This window comes from Poecilia latipinna, unplaced genomic scaffold (genome assembly GCF_001443285.1).
Source record: "Poecilia latipinna isolate Pla-1442-1.1 unplaced genomic scaffold, P_latipinna-1.0 Scaffold2579, whole genome shotgun sequence".
In the NCBI taxonomy this organism is placed as follows: domain Eukaryota; kingdom Metazoa; phylum Chordata; class Actinopteri; order Cyprinodontiformes; family Poeciliidae; genus Poecilia; species Poecilia latipinna.
Genome location: NW_015115195.1, coordinates 563 through 25,667, shown reverse-complemented (window position 1 = coordinate 25,667; position 25,105 = coordinate 563). Strand labels below are relative to the sequence as shown.

The window sequence follows — 25,105 nt, the reverse complement described above, 5'->3', positions numbered from 1 at the left end:
ATAAAACAGTCATTGTTTGATTTCTACTTTGGACTTGGCACAGAGCTGTAAATATGAACTGGTCAGTGAAAGTATGAATTCAGAAAATGCTTTCCTTGCGGACAACAACTTATTCCAGTGTCCCATTGATATTTTATACTTAAAAAGCAGCTGCACAGCAGAGTTTATATTTATTGCTAAACACATGCATCACAAATAGATAAAAAAGTGTGTGCACTGGGATGATGCAACTTAATTCATCTGCAGCTCTCAGTTACAACAACATCATTTGGCTTGCACCCAGTTATTCAGGTCTTTGTTTCTTAAACTGAGGCAAACTGAGATAAGCTTATCCAGGGAAATAAACAGTAGTTTCTATCTTGGTAAGAAGGTAATTAACTCCAATAGTGTTCTCGGAGATAAAGCAAGTGCAGTGTGTAATTTTGCTGATAAACAGTTTGTTATAAATTAGTTCAGAAGATTAGATGCAAACCTCTTAATTAGTGCACTCAAGGTACGCCCCCTTCTGGTCACAAACGTCACATACAGTTGAAAAAAAAAATAAATCCCCCCTCCATGATTTTTGCCAAAAACACAAACAGACACGAACGACAGCAGGCCATTTAGTATGATACCTTTTATTTAAACTTAAAAAGAGTGGATCAAAAAACAGGATTCAATAAATAAGAAATAAATATAATTGCTGTAATAGTTAATAGATACATTATAATTACTCGATTGTAAGAGTCTGACAGAAACAGGCTCTCAAAAGTTTTTCTCTAGAAAATCCTAAAACCAAAATATTGCATTGCCACTCAAACATTTTCTCCCGATAAACAAAATAATTGTTAAATTAGTAAATAAATAAATAAAAAATAGCTCAATTATTAAAACCTCCCGAATAAAAGTGCAACCCCGCCCCCTCCCCTGTGTTTCACCTAAAATCTAAGTAGAAATTTAAAATAGGTTTGTGATTTCCCCATTTTACAATTTGGAATGTAATAGCTTTCTCATGAAGAATGATGATGTCACTAGTTGTATTAATAATAAGAATAATAATGATAATAATAGTTATGTTGCAGTGTTCTGTTCAGTGTTTTATCTAAAGTAGTATTCTTTTTTGCATGTTTTCTTGTTTTTTTTAAATGCTGCTCTTTGTAAACTAAACTATATACAGCTCATTAGGATCCTTTCCAAAGTCTTGCTAGCCTACTCATTTAGCCATCTTTTTTTCTGTATTTTCTTTCTTTTTTATTATGAAACAACGATCCCTCTATATTTGTCACGTAATAGACATGGAATAGACATGTTAAAGTCTACTGAAGTGATATATCATTGTTTTTTTTATCAGTGCCTTTCCTACACATGTGGTCTGAGTTCTCTTAGTTGTACTAAATACCCTTTTCCATACAGACTGTGGTCAAACCAAGCATTTGGCTGTACGGATACGTAATTTTTGTTAACTGTGTGTGTGTGTGTTTTGAGTGAGTGTCAGCAGGCATGTGTTTGTTTGTTTTTTGTGCATTTTATATACATTTCAGCTTTGAGGTTCACAATTAAGGGTATCTCTGCGTATGTCAGTGTGTGTTTGTGTGGCAGCTCTCCGCAGACGCTCACAGGTAGAAGACAGTCTGAAAGCACAATGAACCCTGGGACTTCACCTTCAGTTGGACTCTGAGAGGTCGCCTGCGAGAGGAGTTGGAGGGTAGAGGGAGTGGCAAACGAACGAGAGGAGAGGAAAAGAGAGAAAAAAATAAAAGATTTTGTTAAAATTTGTAGGGAAACTGGAGCTCTGCGTGGGTTTCTGAGCTTCACATTTTTGTCAAACATGCCCCATCCATCCAACAAAGACTCCTGTCTGGGACTCACTGGAGCTACTGACAAACTTGCTGCTCCCCTTTGTACCTTTGGACGCTCCTAGCTTTTTTTTAAATTTCAGTCTCGGAGCATCATTGGCAGATGTCAACATAATTCAATCACGGTGCTTTTACATATATACATACAGTGTCTGGTCAGATCATGCAGTTAATTACAGTAAGTCACTGGTATGCATCCTAGTATGACTGCAACTGTGTGTCTCAAAGGAAAGCATGTGTGTGTCTGTGTGTGTCTGTGTGCGCTCATGAAACTCTGGGAACTCGCATTTATGTGTTTTCAGCATGTGCTGCACTTAGGTGCCCCGGATCATGGCAAGCAAACACTACCAACAACATGCATCACTCTCTGGCATTAGCAGTATAGAAATTCTGGGTGACAATTTAAGTAGAAAAAAAAATGCTCTAACTGCAGGTTTCATTGCCTTAATTATTTTCACTGTCTATATATTCATTTATAGAAGCCTTTTAATCATTAAATATATAAAGCCTTGCAAAAATACTCACACCCGAGGAACATTGTAAAACAGTCGAGACACTGAGTTCCTTCATAAGTGAAATACTAACCGATGTTTTGATGACAGCACTTGGTAAAATGTAATGTTTCAATTGTTGATTTTTGAGTTTTCATGATGTAAAACACTTTGAACTACCTTATTTAATTGTGCTTCAAAAAGAAAATTTGGTTTGATTAATTTGATTGTCACATTTTCTGATGTTACAACCACAAACCTTATTTTTTTACTGGGATGTCAAGTGGCAGATCAGCACCAAATAGTGAACATTTGTGTTATTTTTCATAAAAAAAAAAACAAAAAACATCTGAACAAGTGTGGTGAGCATCGCTATATTTATACTTATATACATTAGACATATACTATACTCTGCATTAATTTAGAAGTATGTCTCCACCAGATTTGCACTAGATCTGGACTTTGTTCGGTCATCCAAACACATGAATATGCACTGATTTAAACCACCATAACTTGGACTGCATTTGCCCCGGTCTCAAATCTTTTGATGCCTTTATCTGTTTTTTTCCCCCCCAGGATTGACCTTTAATTAGCTTCATTCATCTTCCAATGAACACTGACCAGCTTCCCTGCCCCTGCTGAAACATGACGCTGTCCTAGTGAAGGGATGAAGTACAGTGATAGTTTCTTTTTACCAACCATACCAGTGTTAGTTTTAACCATGGCAGCTGTGCAATTTTTAGATCATGGATTAAAAAATTCTCTCCAAGTTGTTCAAAGCGGTTTTAAAACAACCCACAACTTTACCCCTAACTTCTCTGTTGTGTTTCTCAGACTTCATGATGCGTTTTGTTCACTAATCTTTTCTAAGAAAACTCTGAGGCCTCCACAGAACATCTGGATTTACAGGAAAATTAAATTACAAACAGGTGGACTCAAATAACTAATTGGAGCAAAAGCATCAGGTTGCACTCTAGGGGTATGAGAGTTAAAAGCAGTTCGATATAACTGAAAGTCCCACTTTTCACATTTTTATTTGTAAAGATTTTTTTTAGAAACTATGTATTGTTGCCCTTCCTCTTCATAATTAAGCACTACATTGTGTTTTGGGCTGCAATGTGGTAAATTGTGCAAGACTTCTGAGTGTGTGGTTACTTTTGCAAGGCACTGCATGTTACACAAAGTTTTTAAAAAAGTAAAAGTGAAAATCCTTTTGATGCCTCCACACTCTGATCTGACAGCAGCCATGTTGAAGTTTTTAACTCTCTTAAATAAATAAAAAAAAACTCTCCCAGAATTCCTATATTTGAAGGCTGTTCTCCAATGAGCAAGAGGCACTTGTTCTTCCACCATGACAACATCATACCCTTCACCCCAAAACACAAGTCAGAAGGAATAGTATAATGAGGTTGAGATGAAAGAAGCAGATCAACACTTGAAGGAGAGAAAAATGTGGAGAAGGAGAAGATAAGAGAGACAGAAAAAGAGCAGGAGCAGTGATAAAAGATGTAAAGAAGTCTCAGAGAAAAATGGAGGAGCAGGAAAACTAAAGTGCAGCATCACAGTGTAAAAAAGTCACAATCCAAGATTATGAACTCAGCCTATCAGAGTACAGCTCAACAAAATGCATGCTCGCCCATGAATACAGAGCGCTGCAGCAAACAAAAAGGTAACTTGATCTAATTCTTCTTGTTTATGTATATATATCCCATGCGTTGGATCAGTTTGCAGCCACATTCTGGAGTTATGCATACCATAAACATGTCATGTCCTCTTGTCCATCACGGCCTGCCATTTTATGCAGCAACATCCTAAAACATGTATTTTTCCCCTATCAAAGCATCATTCTTGCTCCCTGTGTTGTTGCTGTGCTCGTCTCCACCAGTTTGTTATGGAAAACTATGGACACCTCAATGCAGAAGGCAATGCAACGAAGATTATTCAGTCCTGCATTACACGCTAACAGTGTAACACAGAAACATATGCACACATAGATGTCCACGCTCACTATTTTACCCAAACAATTTGTTCAAATAATAATAATAATAATAATAATAATAATAATAATGACACCAAACAGAACACTACAGAAACTGATCAAAAACAAAGCTGCAAAAAAATAACAAGCTTTGCTACAGAATTTATCAGATAGATTACTATAAAGTGATTAAGTGTATCAAATATCCAATCAGATCAGTTGAATCAGTTGAGTGCAGTCCTGGCTATAGATAGTTATTGATCAGTATGTGCACAGGTCAATACAAAATAAAGTCACAATGCACCAAACACAGTCTGTGATCACTACAGCAACAGGACATGCAGGTCAACGCATGGCTGGTTGCTCGAGGTGACAGAACCAACACAGGCAATAAAATCGCCACAGCAACCCAAACACAGGCCAACCAATCAACTTACAACAATGTGAGAGGAAGGGGGGATCAGGGCTTTATCGGTCACTAGGCAACCATTGCCATAGCGATGGGGTCCTCGTGAAATATGATTGGACGGGAGGATCTTGGGTGAGGTAAGTTGCCGTTTCGGGAAAAGATCAAAACAGCAGGGAAGAAATAAGATTGTGAAAGAAAATAAAAAAAGGAAAACAATATCTCATTATTTTNAAGCTCCTATATCTTGCTGAAAAGTTACTTATAAGTTAGTTTTGTCTTATTTCAAGTGTTCAAGATATTTGCCCTAGAAACTAGCCAAAAATACTTGGTAAGAGTTTGTGTTTTTGCATTGCAAAAGGTATTTATTTTTAAGTCATACATCTATTTATGTAGAAATGAAAGAACATTTTGAATAATAAATGTGGCCCCGTTTATTCTCGAGCAAGAACAACCTGTATTAGATCAAAACTAAAACATTAAGATTGCCTCATAAAAACCTCTAATTAGCCAGTATAATATCTTGAGTTGGATTTTGTGGCTATAAATGCAGCATATTAATTTCATACATTAATATAGGTCACTAAAGCCAGCAAGTTATAGTGGGAAATTATGAATCTGCAGCCTTTTCCTGCTGCTATCCCTCATTGCTTCAGCAGCTTTGTGTGGCACAGATAACCCGCCATACCCGGACATGTCAAAGAAGGCCGAGGCATGTGTAGACTCATGAGACCAAACCCAGAAGGTTTGTGGCAGACAGGCTTAATGCATACCGAAGCTGCGGTTACACACACACACACACACCTCACCCTTTTCTGTCTTCTTCGTGCCTGACCTGAATATTTCAATTCGAAATTACAGAAAAGTGTAGTTTTTTTTTCTTAAATGGCAAGATATGAGGACGTATTTACGCAAATATTTCTAAATTCAATAAAATGTTTCTGTTTTAATTTCGGAATACAAACAAAGTTCCCCTATTTTGATTTCATGTAGATTTCCACAATACCTCTCCAGTCCCTCAGGGGGCGCCAAAGCTCTCTAAGGAATCATACTTATGTGTTTATCCATACTCTCAAATTATTTTTCTTTGGGATAAGATAAACATAAAAGTTCCACAACATATATATTTTTTTCTAAATTGTACTTTATTTTCTTTTAAAGACATATGTTTTAAAACAGCAATTGTAGAGAATAAATAAAGAAAAATGTTTTTTTGTTACTTCCATAGGTACATTTATGCAATTAAAAACTCTATAATAATTGTGTTCATTGCTGTAAAGACCACAGGAATCTTCTCTTTCCCCCTCCCCCTCTTCATAAATAAAAAAAGAAAGAAACTTTCACATCACCCCCGCAATCGAATGGATTACCAAATAAATTAAACGTAAAAAATCAAGATAGAAAAATTCCCAGCCCTTCCTTCCGTTTTGTTTTATTTTTAAACGTAGTGGCAGCAGAGAGTGTTACTTTGAGAAGTTTTTAAGTCCTCCATTTTTAAACCAAGGTATATACAGCGAGAGGAAATCCATGTCGCTTCCACTTTTAACCACTCCATGTTTTTACTTTACTTATAATTAATAAAACTAACTCTACATAACAATATTACCAATGGCAATCATACAGAATAGTATTTTCTTCTGTCGCCGACTGTGTAGACTGGCCTTTTCTTGGCGCCATAGACCACAAATCACACTATACATTAGAACCCTGTTCAGTAGAATAACATCATTGATATGCTTTTTTTTTTCTTAACATGTATATCTTGTTGCCGACGATAGAGTATATACATAATATAAATGGATCCAGCTGTGGAATGATAGGAACTCTGGAGCACTTCGGATACTGTGTGGATGCGGAGTCTGTCGATGAGTTTGTTGCTGGCTTTACAGCGGTTAATGTTGTTTCTGTAAGCACAAACACGGGATACTGCTTGTTGTGAAGTGTTGCTCCTGTGCTATACGGTTGGTCAAAACAACCAAACAAGGCTGGGACGTCCCCCAAGTGGTTTTCTTGATTGACTTCTTACGTTGTCCTGAAAATTAAGAAGAAGAAGGAGGAGGAGGAGGATTTTGTTAAACCAAATCACAAAAATCAATCATTGTATTTTTTTTTTTTTTAAGATTAGAAATCTTGCAATACACACGGGACAGTCATTCTGCTGCAAATGTGCTCACAATCTTAATCATCTCATCTCCTAAGCAAGGCAGCTTATTTCAACACATGCAGGGTAGGAATTCTGGTAGGAATCAGCTCTTCACAGTTTAGAAAATTGCCCAATATAGATTATTATAGCTCAAATTATGTTGTACTGTTATCATCAGTTTACACTGAACATCTCCAACAGTCCGTGATAGAGGATGTCTCAAAAACAAGATTAGTTTTCACTCCAATCATGGGACTAATTCAGGATTAAAGCAGCATGAGTAGATAAAGCAGAACAAATATTTAAACCCTTTGAGAAACACTGATCCTTTCACTTTTATATGCATACAAGATAAAAATATTACACATGAATATGCTAACAAAATTAATACAGGGTAGTTGTAATCTGAACAAATGGTTCTTCCTGAACCAAGATGTAGAAAATTTAACATGTCAGGAGTCTGGACCGCTTATTAAACTTAAGTTTGTTGTTGCCGAGTCTCTGAGGAGTTGTGATGAGCCTCATTTATCCTGCTAAATGTTCTTGTTCCGCATCAATTCAGAATTTAAATATAGTAAATTTAGAGCAAAATCAGAATCTTGAAAAACAAAAGGATTTCATAAAATCGAACCGATAGAAGATTGAAAGAAAAGGTTTGGCAAATTAAAGACGATGGATGTCAATTAAATGTAAATAATTGTAACGACAGCATTTACTCTTTGAAATTAAACAAAACTTTTAGATAACTAAAAAATTAATGAAATCAAATGTCTTTTCAATTCTGCATTCCCGTATTTATTCAGACGTGCTACGAGTTTCTACAGATTTTTTATATGCAATAATTCCAAAGTTTTCCAGACACAACTTCACAGAATTAAGCTTACAATATAAAATAAAGTTCAAAATTTACTAAAAATGAAATGACGAATGAATGCAGGCTACAAGAAAGGAAGAAAAGGATGGATAAACACAAAGAAAGAAAAACATGAGAAAGGAATGACAGAAGAAAGTGAAAACGAAAAAGAAAAGGACACGAGCAAAGGAGGGAGGAAGAAACTGAAAGAAGCGCACAAGGAAAAATATAATGAAGGACTGAACACTGCCTGCAAAAACTAAAACCTTACCAAGTTGGTCTAGTTTTAGTGCAAATATCTTAATACGCTTAAAACAAAAAACAAAATCAGACGTAACCTTTCAGAAAGATAAAAAGGCTCGTTTTACATTAATGTTGATTAAGAAGTACGAGCTCCACTGGAAGATTATTTCTCTTATAACATGGGAAAAAATATTGTTATAAGTGAAATACTCCACAAGTCAAGACAAGTACTTTGTCATCAATATTAAGGGATTATTTACTCAAAACAAACTCTTATATCTTGCTGAAAAGTTGCTTCTTCGTTTTGTTTCATTTCAAGCGTACCAAGATAACTGGACAAAGAACTAGACCAAAATTACTTAGTAAGATTTTTTTTTTTTGCAGTGAAGAGAGAATAAAACGAAGTGAGGATGGAGGGATGAAGAAAGGAAGAACACAAAAAAGGAGAAGGGAAGGCAAAAAGAAATGTAAAAGGGAGAGGAAGGCTACAAAGATGGAGAGACATAAGCAAGGACACAAGAAGATAAAGCAAAATATAAATGTTTTTTTTTTTTTTTTCACACTTTGCCAAACACTGAAAACGCAGAAATTGATTTCCATACTCTTTATGGCTGCTACGTTTCAGAGCGCCTAAAATAGTGGTATCAGTGTCACCATACGATCACAGGCTCACACCGACCCGGTGCCTATTTTTAGCGTGTATGACTTATGATTTCTTATTCATTTGGAGCCCCAGAATTCCTACAGAGGAATGCAGCTTTTCAGCCAGCAGCACAGAAACCAAACAGCTTCACCTGAAACCTCCTAAAACCAGGTCAACACCTCACAGCACATCCACACACTCATATGAACAGCAGGAGTGCTTTTTCCACATCTATCAAATATATATATGAAACAAAAAACAACATGACCACATTTAGGTTTGATTTCACACACAAACACTAAGCTCTGAACCACCTTACAGGGTCACATTTAGGACATTTTAAGTCGTACGGAAACCCAACGAAGCTCAGGCACAAAAAAAAAAGTCACTTGGAAATAAGTTACACCAAGACCAACAAAATCCAGCACAACTACCACACTAAAACAGAAAGGAGATGTAAGAATGATAATCATGACAGACGAAATAAAACTATTAAAAACCAAAAAAAATAAAAAAAAAATGTTTGGAGAGAAAATCTAAAAGCTTTATATTTGATACCTAATGTTTTTTTTTTAACAAAAAAAAAAAATGTCATGATAATCAGTTACTTACAGATGCTTAGGTAAAGTGACATTTATCAATCAGTATTTTGCAAGGATATAAAATCAAAATATATCAGGACAAAAATAATTTTAAAAGGAAACTCACAACGCACCAAACACAGTTCACGGTCGCCACTGTAACCCGCCATGCGGTTCAGCATGGCGAATCAAGGCAACGGCCCAAAAATAACAAGAATTAAACAAAACTGCTAATGGCAACCATCACAGGCAATATCGCCACAGCAACCAACACAGGCCATTAAACTTACGACGCTCTGAGAAGGAAGGGGGCGGGGTTTAGCGACGAACGTCTCCATGATATACGTTTGGCGGTACAGTCTTGAGAGTGTTTGTTTTTTTTTTACAACTTTTTTTTTGTTTGTTTTTGCAGGAAAAAATTGCACGTCGCACAGCACAAAAACAATAAATAACAAAAATAAAAGAAAAAATTAATGATGGACAGCTGTTAACATTCAACCCTGTGACAGAACAGCGGTTAGACAGAACATTTAAAACAGAGTGAAAATCTCACTTTCTGCATCTTTCACACATCAAAGGTATCCTCTAGATGTTTTCAAGGTGATGCCCACACCATTAAAGTTAATCTACTCAGTTGTCATTGACTTCCTGCAGTATTTGAAGTGTGGGCTCCAAATTACAGCCACTTTGTATCCCTAATTCTCCCCACTCTCATTTCCAGCTGTCACTCAGCCACTGCCAGTCTTTGCGAAGACATTGATTTGCGGTCGCTCACCTCCTTCAGTAAGGCCTGTTGGCGTCCTTGGGCCTCTTCAGCTGCACCTTCAGCCTCTTCATGCCGATCTGGAAGCCGTTCATGGCCTGGATGGCAGTTTGCGCGCTGGACGGGTTGTCAAAGCTCACAAAACCTGAGGTGGAACGCAGACGCTTAAAATGTCAGGAAAGGTTCGCATTATTTATTAAAATCCCTTATCTCCAGCCCTGTTCTTTGTGACTTACCAAAGCATTTACTCTGGTTGGTGGCTCGGTCGACAAAGACCTTTGCAGAAATGACATTTCCGAAGGGCAGGAACATCTGAAGGATCTCCGAGTCGGTGAACTCTTGCGGCAGGTGGTAGATGAAGATGTTGCACCCCTCTGGACCTGTAGGCAAAGAAAAGAGGGTTGACGTATGAATAGCTAATTGAATTTTTCATTTATTAAATCTCTTTTTGAGGTATATCTGGCATTACCTGGCAAAAAAGTGTTTTTACCCCTTATGCTCATATACAATTTCTCAGATATTTATCTATCTGGGAATTTGGATGTGTTGACTATTAACATGTAAAGAAAGTAACTTTAGCCTGAAATAAATGTGCATATTTTCAGCTGGTTTCTTATTAACTTATTTATATAGAGACGTTTTCGACTAAAGCCAATCATTTGTTCATATATTACAACAAACTGTTCTAATGCTTAAAAAGTTTAAAATAAATGCTTTTCATTTGACTTCTTCGCATTCAATTAGCTCAGAGTTCAACAAACTTTATAACTAAGAGACATTTTTGTTGTTGGTCCAGCTAAAACAAATTAATCTGTTTAGAGTCACAGAAGCTGGATGAAACAAATTTGTCCTCATATTTTGTATTGCTGCATGTTGTATTTTAATACTAGCGTATGTTTGGGACATTTGTAGTTATATCACTGGGACAATGCATCTCTACCTTAATGTATATTGTACATTGTCCCATTTTAAATTATTTGATTCATTTAAAATTATTTTAAAAAAGTGAATTTTTCACAACCAAAAGACAAAAAGTTACTTTAAAAAAAAGAAAGAAAAAAGCAATACTCCTTACACTATCAGTGTTACTCTTTGTTAAAATGTTTTGCACATTTTACATGAATTTTTGTTTACCTTTACATTTTAAAACTAATTCTTTTGCATTTTTGATGAATTGTGGATGATTTAAAGAGCCACAGGTTGCAGATCTCTGAAAAACAATCATTTTTTGGTTTCAGTTCATTATACTGCACAGACTAAGACTCAGTGATCACACTGCTGTGTACTCTAGAAGTGTTATTACCTATATACAGAGTAATTCAGCTTAAATCATTTAGGTGTTTCTGGTGCACTTGTCAAAAGAGTTCAGTCTGTATTTTCATGCACTTAAAAGTCAAAGATTGTGCTCATCTTTGTTTTAACAAAATTATCATATCTACTCCAGCATTCAAGCAGAATCAGTCAAAGTTTACCCTCATATCATGAGCTGTGAAAAAAAAAAACACAAAACAAACCTCCTTTATCTAAACATGGTTTACAAACCAATGTAAAACATGATAAATGGCTGTTGACCCAAGCTTTTTTTTTTTTAAAAAAAAAAAGAAGCACACACTGCAGTGTTTGTCTAAGATAGTTCTGTTTGAGTTTACCTTCTCTTTGCTGGAGCTGTTGAGGCTGCTGTGGCTGCTGAGCCACCAGGGTGGGCTGGTGGGGGAACGGCTGCCCCACCAGGCTGTAGGCAGCAGGGTAAGTGGCTGATGGAGACGAACAACAGACACAACAAATTTAAACAACGTCGTTCTTCAACAAAACATCCTCAGCAGTTCCATCTCTGCACATAACTGGTGTCTTGTGACTCTGTCGTTAGCATGAATTAGCCTGCAGGGCTAACCTGTGTAGTGCTGCATGCCTGTGTAAGCTTGCTGCAAGGGATCCAGGACCGGACTCTGAGCTATAACACACAGTCAACAAATGCTCAGTGCACAACAAAATGATTCAGAAATGCTATTCAGGGCACATCAACATGCTCCAAATCACATTTAGGGCCTTAGATTTATTCAGTTAAATCTTAATTAAGCCCTAATGTGCTGCTTCTATAAGCGTTAATAAGTAGCAGCATGAAGCTTTGTAAGCTAATTTACCAATCCACTATCTCCATACCTTGATAGGCATGAACCCCGTTAGTGTAGAGGGTTTCTGTGGCTGACTGGCCATTGGGTGGAGCTGCCACAGAGGGGTAGCTGTTCACCGCGATGGGCGGAGGCAGAGCAGGAACGGGCGTGGCCGCGATGGAGGGAGGAGTGCTGGTACCTGTAGAAAAGTTTAAAGAAAAGAAAGTTTTTCATTTAAAAGGTGACTTATTATGCTTCCTTGAACAAGTCTATAAGCTACACAAAACATGTTCATTACTCTTTTTTTTTTTGCACAAAATAATTTTTAGATTATGAGATTTTGTTATGGTCAGTTTTCCTTTCTGATTGAGTGTTTTAGGGCCTCTTGTCAATTTAAATCCAAACAAGCTGCTGCTGGCCACGCCACCCAAACTCAAAGTTTATGCTCACACATGAAAATGGCTGCAAACACACGTGCAATTAAACAACTGTACGTCTTTGAAAAGCAGAAGTGGAGCCTCCCACACAACCAACAAGAATGCGGATAGTGGTTTCTGAATAAAAAGTCAACATTTTCCAGCAGTCATTGAAAACCAGCTGACCAAAGTTGCTGGAGTTCTGCTTGGGATGCTAGGTGACAGGCAGCGCTTCCCTGGTGTTGCCAGGAAACAGGGTCGCTAGAAGAGGGGTAGTACCTGCTGACTTGTCATGTTATATTCAGAAGGTTTTTGAAACAAATAATTTTGATCCAGACATCAACTTACTGCCAAAAGACAGCTGCATATTTTTTAAAAAGTGAAACAGATGAAACCCAAGTTCATGTACAAAGATATGAATTTTGCACAATAGGTCCATTTTAAAGTCCTGGTCATTGGGGTCTAATGTGCACAAAACCAACATTGTGAGGACTTTTTTTTGGCTTATTTTTGCACTGAAATTCTCTGGATTATTTTTGAGAATAGTTGTAATACCGTATACGTTTTCTAAAACGGCTGAATTTTCTTTTTCTTTCCATTATTCTGGAGCTACTTTCCATCGGACTGTAATGGTACAAATTGTTCACCTTGTGAGATTTCACTTCCACGGCTTTTCTCCCTCACTGTTAGCAAACATTTAATCGATACGATCCAGATCAGCAAACTGCTAAAACCTCTGCTTTTAGAGAAGAGCTCAGACTTTCTGATGATCACTTAATCAATATAGTTGATCGTCTGCACCTGCTGCTTTACTCTCTTTATTCTCTAGAGCTAAGAACATTAGTTTTATCCTTCCTTCTGGATTTTTATTTTTAAAAAAATAACGCCACAATGTGATGTGTTGATATTTCTCTGATAGCAACTGTTAAACAACTAATCAAAGACAACAACAATACAAAAATAATGCAGAAATCAAACACACACACATGTGCCGTCCTCTTGGGTCCTACTCTCCTTGTGCATCTGTCCTCATATTTCAAGCAGAAATCTAATTAAGGCCAGCCAGGGCCAGACATCTCTGGCCCTCATTACCTGAGGACGGGGTGATGGATGCAATCGGCGTGGCGATGATGCTGCTGGGGTTGAGCGCGGCGAGCTGCTGCATCTGAACAGCCGCCACCGTGGCAACAGGAGAGAGATAGGCCGACTGAGCCACCAAGGCCTGCTGCTGCATCAGCTGGAGGGGGAACACAGACACCGGTTTGGGATGAAGACAGAACAAACAAACCAGGCAGGAAAGAACATGTTTGCAATCTCATCAATCTTATGTCTATGTTTTCAAGAGTCCCTCCTTCAAAATACAACTTGTTTAAATATTCCCAACCAACTCCTGGCTGGGAATCAGGAGTCGGCATGTTTTGAAGGTGACATCTAAACACCCAACACTCTCTGTAGTAACCTGTTCCAGTTTTTCAATCCGTTTTCTGATTCTTCAATCAGTCATGAAGGCCAGTGGGGGTGAGAAGACGGGTCTCTACACCTGGCTGAATGGTCTCTAGACAGTAAGTGTGTAAATTACACACGATGTAGTTCAAACAAACCCAGCAACCCAGCTTTGATAAAAGTTTGACTTTCAGCAGAGATTTTTGACAGAGTATGAGAATTTATTTATCTGGATCAACGCAGTTTACATGTCATATTCATACTACAATTTTCTGAAATCATATCCTCCAATCATTTGATTTTTCTAGGTTGTTTGACTGGATTTGTCTGAAACCAAACAGGGTCACGTCATCTCCTCACACCACAAACCAAACAGCCGTAAATGAAGCATAGCTAAAACTATTTGCAATCAATTAGTGGACACAGCCTTGCACCAATTTAAAGAGCGATTTGCAGTTTTTCACCGAGTAAAAACCGTCTAGTTAGTCGAGATCATGTCAATCAAATGGAGCATATCTCATTTAATGAGCTGTGCCTTCCAGAGAGTTTGCTTTATCTCTTTCTGGAACAGATAAGGCCAGTTTCCACTTCAGGAATCTTTCCCACCAACCAGAGCAGTTTCCTTCGGCTGTCTGGGGAGTTGAACAGAGTAAATTCTTCAGCCGATCCCTTACTCTTTTAGAGTATGATCACTTTGGAGAAAAATGCAGTTCCTCATGTAACACTGATTACTTCTCTGGCACAAATGGCTTTAATATGGAAGGCTTGCATTGTTTAAAATATTCCAAACTTGTCACCTCTTTGATTAACCTTTGATCGTCATTTTCAGTATGTTTTTTTTCCCTCACACACACACAAGATAGTTAAAATCACAGTCAACAAAAATTTTATATTGACTACAGATTCAGATTTCCACAAAGTTTGCGTTTTTTTTTTTAACTAATGTTTTTAGACTGTGACCGCTTTGAAACCGGAAATACATGAACGGCTGACTCTAAAAGTTATTTCAAATTATTTACTGGTACATGTTTCTGCAAAATTGCTTTAGCTTTTTATACAAATGTTTTATATAGTGGTAGGACTCGATTAAAATTTTTAATCAGGTTAATTGAAATTAATTGCATTTTAATCTAGAACCATATTATCGACAAAATGAGCAACATTTTTAATTCACAAACTGCTTTTGCTGCTAAATTATTGGATAAATAGACAGATAAAATCAACAACAAAGATATTTAGAGTTTTTAATCAGGTTATTCAGCCATCAGATTGGTGCAATGTGCCATTATGCCTCAGTTTTCAAGAGTTTTAGGAAGCACAGATCAGTCATGTAACTTCTTTTAAAAAAATCCTTAAGCTTAAACTCCTTGAGCGACTCAGTTTAAATGTTTCCAAACAAACGGGAACTTAACAGAGCAACAGGTACAGATGGTGGATGTAGTGAACCTCTTTGTGTTATTATTATTATTTTTTTAATATTCCTGACACAAACAGAATTGAGAAGGAACAACCTGCTCAGTCAGTAACATAACTTACTGAACCAGAACCGCAGATGAAGCACAAACAACAAACAAGCAGGGGGGGAAAACTGATACTTCAGAATAATCAAGTTACGTCAGAATAAATGGAAGCACGGCTATATTGTGTTCAGTAGATTGTCCACTTATATGTTTTTCTTTTGTTTTAAATAAAACAAACATTAGTGAGGGCAGAGCTTTATATTTCTGATCCACTTACAAACTCCTATTTACCATGCAAATGCCCCTAACAAGCAATTAGCATGCACTCAGAGGGCTAAAGTTAGACAGGATGTTTCCCCATTAGTCCGTCTGTCGGGTTATAAGCACGTTCACAAATCAAGGAGCTGCCTCTGCTTATTCTCTGTACAATCAAACATGGCTTCGTCATCCGGCAGGAAAAGACAGAAGACGGAGAACGAAGGAAAGAGAACCAGAACTAAAACTTAGATTGCGTTAGGGATGATTTTGCGCGCAGTGTGTGTGTGTGTGTGTGTTGCTCACGGCCTGTGTGTAGGCGTTGTAAGCCCCGAGGTGCAGGGTCATGGGACTGATGACCCCCAGCTGAGAGGCCACTTGCTGCATCCGCCTCAGTCCCCGCTCCTTCTCCGAATCGGCAAACTTGACCACCAGGCTGGACGAGGCGCCCTGAGAAAGAGTCATAAAAAAAAACAAAAAAAAAAAACACATGGATCTCTCACAGCTAAAAACTCATCCAGTGAGAATAAAACAGAGACTTTTAACATCATGTGATCATCTGAATATTATTAAAAGGCGACAGAAATTGTAGGTTGGTTTTGTGAAACGAATGCACAACATCTGCAGAGTCAGTCAATATTACGGGCGTGTAATTATCAAGCTGCTATGAATCTTCATTTTCCTTCCAAATAAGTGCAATAAATACAGAATGCAGATGAAGACGTAGGCAACAGAGCAGTGAGAGTTCAATAAGTAAAATGTATGTCTTATCGTACACTGATGACGCTCTCCTCTCTAAATCAGTTGCATTGACAAAAAAAAAAAAATCTATGACAATAGATTCCTCTCATAATGTCAGCAGTTCATTACAATCCACAGATTTTAATTTACATAAATTTTCTTTTGTCTTTTTTTTTTTTTTTTTTAGATTTTTATTGATTTTAAAAATATATTTATCTGAAATGTACAGACTTTTATTGCCTGAATAAAATTTTAAACACGGGAAAAACAGAAAATCGTATCAAGTATTTTCAGCCTGGTTTCTTGTGCAAATATCTTGGTATATGTGAAATAAGACAAAACTAACTTTTCAGCAAGAAATATGGGCTTATTTTAAGTCAATACTTCCTTAATATTGACAAAAAAAGGTACTAGTAATAAGTGAAATAATCTGCTAGTTTATCCCAGATTGTAAATTAAAACGTCTTCTTTAAATAGCTGGCACAATTTCATCAATATTAAGGAATTATTTACTTAAAATAAGCTCATATTTCTTGCTTAAAAGTTAGTTTTGTCCTGTCTCAAGCATACTAAGATATTTGCACCAGAAACTAAACAAAAATACTTGGTAAGATTTTGTACTTTTGCAGTGAACAAACTGCGTGTATGTGTTGTGTGTGTGCACAAAAATATGGATAAAAATAAATAAATGGTTTAGATTATCAAAGCTCTAGTAGTTTATATTTTAAGACTATTTTAAAATATGTTATTGTCATGATGTCAGGGTATTTTTACTCATAGTTATACCCAAAAAATCACACCGGACCTTGACGTAGAACCAGTTGTACAGTAGGCAAATTAAGGCAGATTCAGAAAATACTGACATGGAAATTATAATTAATGTCACTAATTAACAAGTTAAAGCAGTATTTGATATTACTGGGTTAGTAATGTGACTTTCAGGAGCTACAATTGCTAAAAAAATACATATAGATATATAATCACTGAATTATATTCAATCACTTAGCTGCTTGTCTGCAGCATGAACCGAGTTTGACCTTTAAACGGGTTGAGTGGCAGGTGTTGCCTGGATCGCTTTTATTGCACGAGCAGAAAAGTAACATTAATGTTTTGCCGCTTTTAAACGTTTTGAAATACGAGAGGAATGGTTTTTACAAAATCCTCTGGTGGAGGTTTGCCGCAGTGAAATGATTTCTCGTTCACTTTTGCTCATCATTTGCATGCGGCAGACGAAAGTTCCTTATTGCATCAAATTCTTCTGTTTTGTTTCTTTCTTTCCTTCTGAATCTTTTTCAGTCAACAATCTGACATTGCAACTTTTTGGTGCATGCTTAGCAGTGCACATTGTCATTCTTTGCATAAACAATTTCAATCAAATACAACTAAATTATCAACAGAGCACATGATGGCTAAAACGTGCTTCATTTCTTTCTGTTTGTGATGAGCGGGAGAGTAATTATAAGTGGTGAGTCAACCATGTAGCACATCTAAAAGGAGTGGGTCGCTCTGATATATACCGAGTGTATTTGCTGGGAACTTACAGGTAAGGTGCGACTCCCGTGCAGAGCGTTGATGGCGGCCTGGGCTTCTGCGTTGCTCTGGAACTTTACAAACGCACACCCTGCACGAAACGACACACCGGTGAACACAAACTCACACACACGCATAAGGATCGCAAAACTGCTTCCCTTTAAAAATACATTAGGAGCCGTCTTACATCCAGCGCTCCATCAGTAACCGTGGCGTCGTTAAACACGGTCTGCAGAACATTCATTGCTTCATCAATCATAACCCCGTAAACCACCTAACGCATCATTAGCCATGACCCATAAAACCTATAGGCTCATTAGTCATGCCTCATGCAACAAACGGAGAAAAATCTAGCATCTGTGTCGGAGCTGTCGCCGGACTTTGATTTACACGGCAAATATCATTAGCATTGTTGTTAGTGACAATAGTCATTTATACCAAGAGGAAGGTAATGTGCCTCAGGGGTTACAAACAGTTGAACAAAGTCAATACCACTTCCACATTCCTGGCCCAGAGGCCGGTCTGAATAACCTGGAGTTAAACACACATTTTGTTAGAAAGTCGCTGGAAATTTTGTTGCTTACATCCTACATTTACAAACATCAATCTTTCAATTTGACTCTCATGTAGTTAAACTCTCCCCGAACCAAAGAGAAAATTCGACTGATTTGAGCAGAAACACAACTACTCTGCAGATTCAATGGTCCCCCTGGTAAGGATATAAAAGCCATAGAAGTTAATAACTAGTTATGTGAACTCGGTGAACTTTTTCCTCCTGAACTGCAAAAACACAAAATCTTACCAAGTAATTTTGTCTAGTTTCATGAAACAAGACAAAACTAATTTACAAGCAACATTTCAGCAAGATGTAGCAGCTTGTTTCAAGTCAATAATTCCTGAATACTGATTAAAATACTACTTCTACTGTCAGACAATTTTCACTTACAACATGAGGAAAAACGTCTTGTTTTCTACGTTTTTTAAGATAACCACGGATCAAAATGTTTAATTATTGCTGTGGTTGCTGAAATTTTATTATCTGAATATTGTCAATATGATGTGACACAAAGGTCAGTTTCACATAATTAAAGAACCGGAAATTTAACCCCAATAAAAAATAGGAGTTATTGATTCCTATTATAAGGGTTCACAATTTGATCAAGCTGAAAAAGATCAGTATAAATTAAAAAGTTTTATTTACCTTTATTTATTAGAGGTGCCACTGATTGAGGGACCAGTAATTTTGTTAAAAATAATTATTTTGTAGCACTGCATAACTCTAAGGCGGCATGGTGACGTCATGAGTTTGACAAAATATTGATCACAATACTTTTTTCGGTGTTTATCACAATAACAAAAATAGGAATATACACAGTTTATAAATATCTGGTTTTACAAAACGCTGCTACAAAAGGGTGAACGAGTGCAAATATAAATATTTAGTATCATTGAACACAACAGTTCCTAATTTGGCGTACATCTGTATAAATAAAAACAACTGGATTATTCATTTTATCCTTAAATGTTCATTTGTCAGACTGAACGAACTGAGGAAGTATTGCTGAGACAAAGCAATGCTCCATTTTCCTGCAGAAATCTTGTCAGACGTGTAAAACTTGTTTTTTTAAAAGTTCATGAAGAGACAGAGAGAGCATTTCAACTTATTATATTTAAAGCAAAGCATATTAGATTGAAGTGTCTTTATTTCTAAGTGTCCCGTTTGGTTTTCAATGTTGCAGTTACCTTTGCTGGTCCCATCAGGCCCACGCAGCACCGTGCACTCCTCTATGCTGCCGAACGGCTCGAACATTTTCCTGACATCAGCATCCGTCTGCTGTTTTCCCAGCATGCCCACAAACAGCTTCCTGTCTTCTGAGGGGAAGGAGGTCGCCAAGATTGGAGGGGACGAAGCAGGAAGGCGCATGTGGGATTAAGAAGAGAGGAGAAGATGTTTTATGAGATTATTACAAGATACATAAATGGAAAAAGCAGAACCGAGGACGCAATGCCCCAGATCGCCACCAGAGTGCAGTAACGAGAGCAGCTCGGCAAACAAACAGCATCTGGCCATGACTCAAATGTTTGTCACCCACTGAGAAGCGGCTCCGTCTGTCACTGAAGGATCAAACCAGAAATGTATCTGAATGTTGGAGTCCGTCCACAGCAAATCGCCACGTTTTTTTTTTGTTTTTTTTTTTTACATTCCTCCACATTATTCTCCTGCACACTGAGACATTAGGAGAGCTCCAGATACAATCAGTCACACGGAGCTGATGTCAGTGTGTGTCGCTCATTTACATACAGCTTTAAATGTCAGCGAGGCTGCAGATGAAAATGTGGTTTGATTAGAAACACCTGCCTGCGTGGAGCTTTGGGTGGGAAGAGTTTAAATGCCAGATAATGAGGCTTACCAGATTTTTTTTTTTCAAACCTCAGTCAGATAATCAATGTAAGAAGACAAATACGTGGTGAAATTCATGTTTTCTATTAAGCGCTGGTTTTAAATTTGGCAGTTTTGGGGTTTGGGGGCTTCCCACTGCTTCATTATTGCCAATTGTCTTAATTAGAAAATAATATCTAGTGTTACGTTAAATAAAGCAAATGTGTCTCCATTAAGTTAAAATGCATGATAATTAAACAGCCTGCTGATACTAATCTACTAAAACAGTGTGCTCCCTCGTCTAAAAAGATTAAGATGATGTGTTAAATGTAAACACAAGAATGAAACCAATGATCTTAAAATGATCCATTGCAGTAAATAATTATATTGCTCTGGTTAGATTGCATAAGTTCATCATATTGATGGGAACTGCCTTTATTTGGTAATTTATACATACAAAAATAACACCAGTGTACAAGTTTCAACTAATGTCAACGATCAAAGCGAAGATAGTTTAACGTCAGCTTAGAGTGAGAGGCTAAATGCCTACTAGTAAAGAAGCTAAAGCTTAACTTGACTTTATGGAATGTCGTGTAATAAAAACAGAAACAAAGTCGTATGCAAACAAAATAAGCTTAACAGAAAAGCAAAACAAAAGATCACAAATTACAGTTTTATGGTCAGATGAGACAAAATATACAGAAGTATATTTGGAGGATACAAGGTTAGACTTTCAAAACGTAAAAACACCGTAAACTGTCAAGCCTGGTGGTGGCAGCATTATGCTGTGGTCCTGTTTTTGTTTGTTTGTTTGTTTTTTGTTTTTTTTGTGGGGGTGCGGGGGGAGGTTCTGCCAGTGCAACTGGTGCATTGCACAAAGTGGATGGGATTATAAGACACTGACTGGAGTGGTGCTAACCACAAACCTAAAACTATGGACTTTATGCTCAAAAACGAATCAGTGAAACAACAAACATTTCTGTTAATAGAAATGATCAAATATCCAGCCAGAATTATGAATCCCTGGGACATTGTTATTCTGGTTGTCTAATTGTTCATTATTCTTACTTCATTAGTTAAAGGTTTCTGGTATTTTTCAATGGTTATTTGCATACAGTAAGTATAATTTTGATCCTGTATGGATCTTGTGAAAAATTCAAAGGAATTTTACACTTTTGGAGCCAAATCTGGTTTTAAAAGTTCATTAAAGTAGCAGGCTGTAACATCAGTCTGCCTCCAACAAAAACTGTTCAAATGAAGCATTAAAAGCCCAAAACTATTTTGACATAATATTTCAGCCAGACTGCCACACAAAAATAATCTAACCTTTGGAATCATAAATGCTTTTCTTTAGATTCAAAACAAGGAAGGGTCTCTGAATATTTTACAAAGATGCATTGAAACGGGCAGAACCATATTATTTCTTAAAAAGTGAAGAAGGTTTAAGTGAAAAAAAAAAAGATGCAAGTTCAGAAAAGCTGCTGTGCCATGACTTCTGCTGACCACTGAGGAGAACGAGCGTCTCGCACGTTTTCAGCAAAGAGGTCAAAAGCCAGCATCTGTGATGTTATGGGCTACTTTACAAAACTTGGCACCTTCAACTTGCACATCTGTGAAGGCCTCATTAACCCGCTGAGATCAGAAGGAACATGTGTGCATATATATCACTCTGAGACCTGGAGCGACTGCTGCACGCCTTTCTGAGGAGCAACCGTCACAACACGACCATGTTGCTCCTTCACTGAACAATACTGACGAAAAGACTTTAAAAGAAATGTTTAAGATGTTAAATAGATCTTATTTAACATCTAGATTAGCATTAATCAACATTGCTCATATTGGGAGTGAAATTCAACATCTCTGCATTTAAAGCACATCAAAGTCATCTCCGACAGAACGAGCCTGATGCGCAAACATAGCAACACTTTCAAGATATAAGACCTGCAACTCAAACTGTGAGCTGACATTCATGCTAAATTGTTGCCACTTCTTAATACAAAAATGTGCTGATTGTACAAACTGAACTCTGAGTTCCCTTAAATCTAGACCAGCAACTGTCAAGAGATGCTTTTAAACCGTAATAAACGAAACACTAACCAACACTTTGATGTGTAACGACAGCATTTAGCAAAATGTAAAGTTTCAATTGTTGATTTTTGTGTTTTTATGATGTAAAGCACTTTGAACTGCCTTGTTGCTGAAACACAAATGACTGAGTTGATTGATTGACGTAAATACATGCATTTCTTACATGTTTTCCTGCTGGTCTTTAAATTAGGTTTTAATTTGATGCTCCACTGCAGAATTTGATAAAACTTTGTTTGCTGTGAGTGAAATGAACTGAACTGGTTTGATAATATATGTTACTTCTGATAATATGATTTTTGTAAAGTTAAAAATGAGGTCCAGATAAATAAGAATCGTGAAGTAAAAAAACAACAACTAAAAACGATTTATTTAGGTGTAAAACAAATATCAGAAATGAAAAATAATGTGGCTGTATTATTTTTTTCTAACTGGGGATGCAGAGTTAAGAGTTAACCACAATTTTATAACTCACGAATCTTATAATTCAAGACGCTTACAGTAACTTAAAGGCGCTGCGGGAATCTCACAACACGAACTGCATGTGACGACAATAAAAACGGCCTTCTAAGAAACAAAACTGGCTAAGTATCAAACATTTATAGCCTCGTTAAACCATGTACAGAGGTGAACTTTTTGGCCTTAATTCTAAAAGGTTTTGAGTAAAAGCGCCACTGTTCATCCGCCCAAAAAACTCAAAATCCGAAATCCACAGACAAGCACAGCGGTGGCAGAGTCATGCTTTGAAATTGATTTTCTTCAGATGAAAATGAGAAATTAGTGAAGGTAAAAGCAATTATAAAAATTAGCTTTATCTTTCAGCTAAAATGCAACACATCAAATTTAACTCAATCTGATACCAATAAAGACTGGAGGAAAAGTGTAGCAGCCTGTTTCAGCCAGCTGACTGGCAGTGCACAGCAACATGTGAGAGAGGTGCAGCACCATGATGCTCGTTAAAAGGAAACCGAAAGAGTGAAATCTATTAAAATAACTAGATTTAACAGATTTGTTCTATGTTGCTTCTTAATTCAGTTTTTTTTTGACAAATCTAATTTGTAAATAAATGTAATTTTAATTAAAGTGTCGTAGCAACAATTGTTGCTTTTCTGTTTTAAATCAAAGCAGTGAGATCAGATTATATGTTTCTGTTTAAAATGTTGGTGTAAATACCTCGATACCATGATACAAAGTAAACAAAATGTGAACATTTTACGTGTCCAGCTCTGGGAAAAAATGAAGCACCCACTGCAGTGAACCCCTTTGAAAACCTCCTGGTTATTCCACCTAATACTGATTTCTGAACTGAGTTAAAACATTAGTATTGTTGCTTCTAAATGAATATGAGCTTGTTCTTTTTTTTAATTATTCGATCTTTTTAGATTTTCTGCTAATAAATACAAAATTTTTGCTTGGAATTTCAGAGACATGTTATCAGTAGTTCATAGAATAAAAGAACAAAGTTAATTTTACTCAAACATAAACCTATAAAGAGTAAAATCAGAGAAACTGATCATTTTGCACTGGTCTTTTCATTTGTATATCTGATTTTTGCTGTGCAATAATATATTTTGCTTATGTTTAACCTGCTAACTGACTTGCTAGTGTTTGTATTTTTAGGCGATGGGTTTCTGAGTGGGGACAGGTAACCCTTACCCCCTCTGCTCTCGCTGTCCGCCGGCTTCACCTGGATCGGGCGGTTCATCTACAAAGAGAAGCAGAACAGAAACGGGTCAACATGCAAACAGTTAAATGGAGAAAAACATTTGGAAACAAATGCCATTAACTGTTTTCAGCATGACATTTACTCAAAAACATAAATGACTTTTCTGTCATTTTCACAAAATACAATCCTTAAGTTATTCGTCATGCAAAATAATTACTATTGACGTATATAAAGATGCATGTTTTGTACACTTCTCCTGTATATTTTCTCTTCCCACTTCCCCTTGCAGACCACAGCTGACACAGATATGTGTCATATTACATTTGCAGTGTCATACAGCTCCCTCTTCCTCTCCCCGCCCCTCTCTTTCTCTCTCTCTCTCTCAGAATCTGCTCTAATCCTGCCGTGGACCCCACACAAAAAGAAAAAAAAAAAAACAGGAAAAGCACACACCCACGCAGGATTGGGGAAGTGATAAGATTAAGAACACTCGCCAGCTAATCTGGATTAAAGGAGCACACAGCAGCAGAACACAGAGAGTTTCTGAGCCCGACGGAGAGGCAGAGATGGATGGAAAGATAGCCGTAAAAACAAATAAGAGGAAACGAGGAGACCACCCAACATTGACATGAATTAGCTAACCTTTTCATAATTCATTAAGAGCCAAGCTGCTGAAATGCCATTTCTCCTTCACCTCTCTATTGTCCCATTTAACTAAAGCTCTGTGTGAAATTGTGCACACGTCAGTCCCTTTACAAGCTTGCCCTTCAAATGTATGGAGCATGAAAACGGTGAAAAGAGGTACTGAATGAAACTAAGACAAAGAATGAACAAGAAAGGGCAGAAAGGGGAGAAGGGCAGGATTGGGAGGGATTGAAGGGAACAGAAAGGAGCATATGGAGCAAAGGAGGGCGGTGGGGGAGGTGCAAGCCAAGAAGGAGGGACAAGTCGAGGTGAGAGCAACAGAGTGACACTCTGTTAACCGTGGCTTAATGAAGGTCTTAATTATGGGGCTGGTGACATTTCAGCCAGTCACTGATCCCATGCCACCGATTGATCTGCTGTGATCGGTCACCGGGAGA

The 25,105-nt window shown here is 37.2% G+C and overlaps 1 protein-coding gene and 1 long non-coding RNA gene across 5 annotated transcripts; both read right to left on the bottom strand.

The window, feature by feature from the left end:
* Positions 1–601: 601 nt before the first annotated feature.
* On the bottom strand, positions 602–4,937 carry LOC106938373 (uncharacterized). Its single transcript, XR_001422607.1, has 2 exons — positions 4,742–4,937; positions 602–1,665 (listed from the first exon to the last, which is right to left on the bottom strand). It is a non-coding gene; the product is annotated as an uncharacterized LOC106938373 (long non-coding RNA).
* Positions 4,938–6,447: 1,510 nt separating this feature from the next.
* Positions 6,448–24,114, bottom strand: LOC106938374 (CUGBP Elav-like family member 3). 4 transcript variants are annotated; one of them, XM_015020418.1, is made up of 11 exons: positions 24,014–24,114; positions 19,636–19,761; positions 17,904–17,983; positions 15,928–16,071; positions 13,556–13,700; positions 12,097–12,246; positions 11,828–11,887; positions 11,586–11,690; positions 10,173–10,316; positions 9,949–10,081; positions 6,448–6,742 (listed from the first exon to the last, which is right to left on the bottom strand). In XM_015020418.1, the coding sequence occupies exons 1-10, from the start codon at positions 24,060–24,062 to the stop codon at positions 9,954–9,956; spliced, it is 1,131 nt and encodes a 376-aa protein (XP_014875904.1). In that variant the 5' UTR covers positions 24,063–24,114; the 3' UTR covers positions 6,448–6,742; positions 9,949–9,953. The 4 variants fall into 4 exon arrangements, with proteins under 4 accessions (XP_014875904.1, XP_014875903.1, XP_014875906.1 ...); XM_015020417.1 differs by having other exon boundaries at positions 19,636–19,764; positions 24,014–24,112; XM_015020420.1 differs by lacking the exon at positions 24,014–24,114 and adding an exon at positions 19,986–20,210 and having other exon boundaries at positions 19,636–19,764.
* Positions 24,115–25,105: the final 991 nt, after the last annotated feature.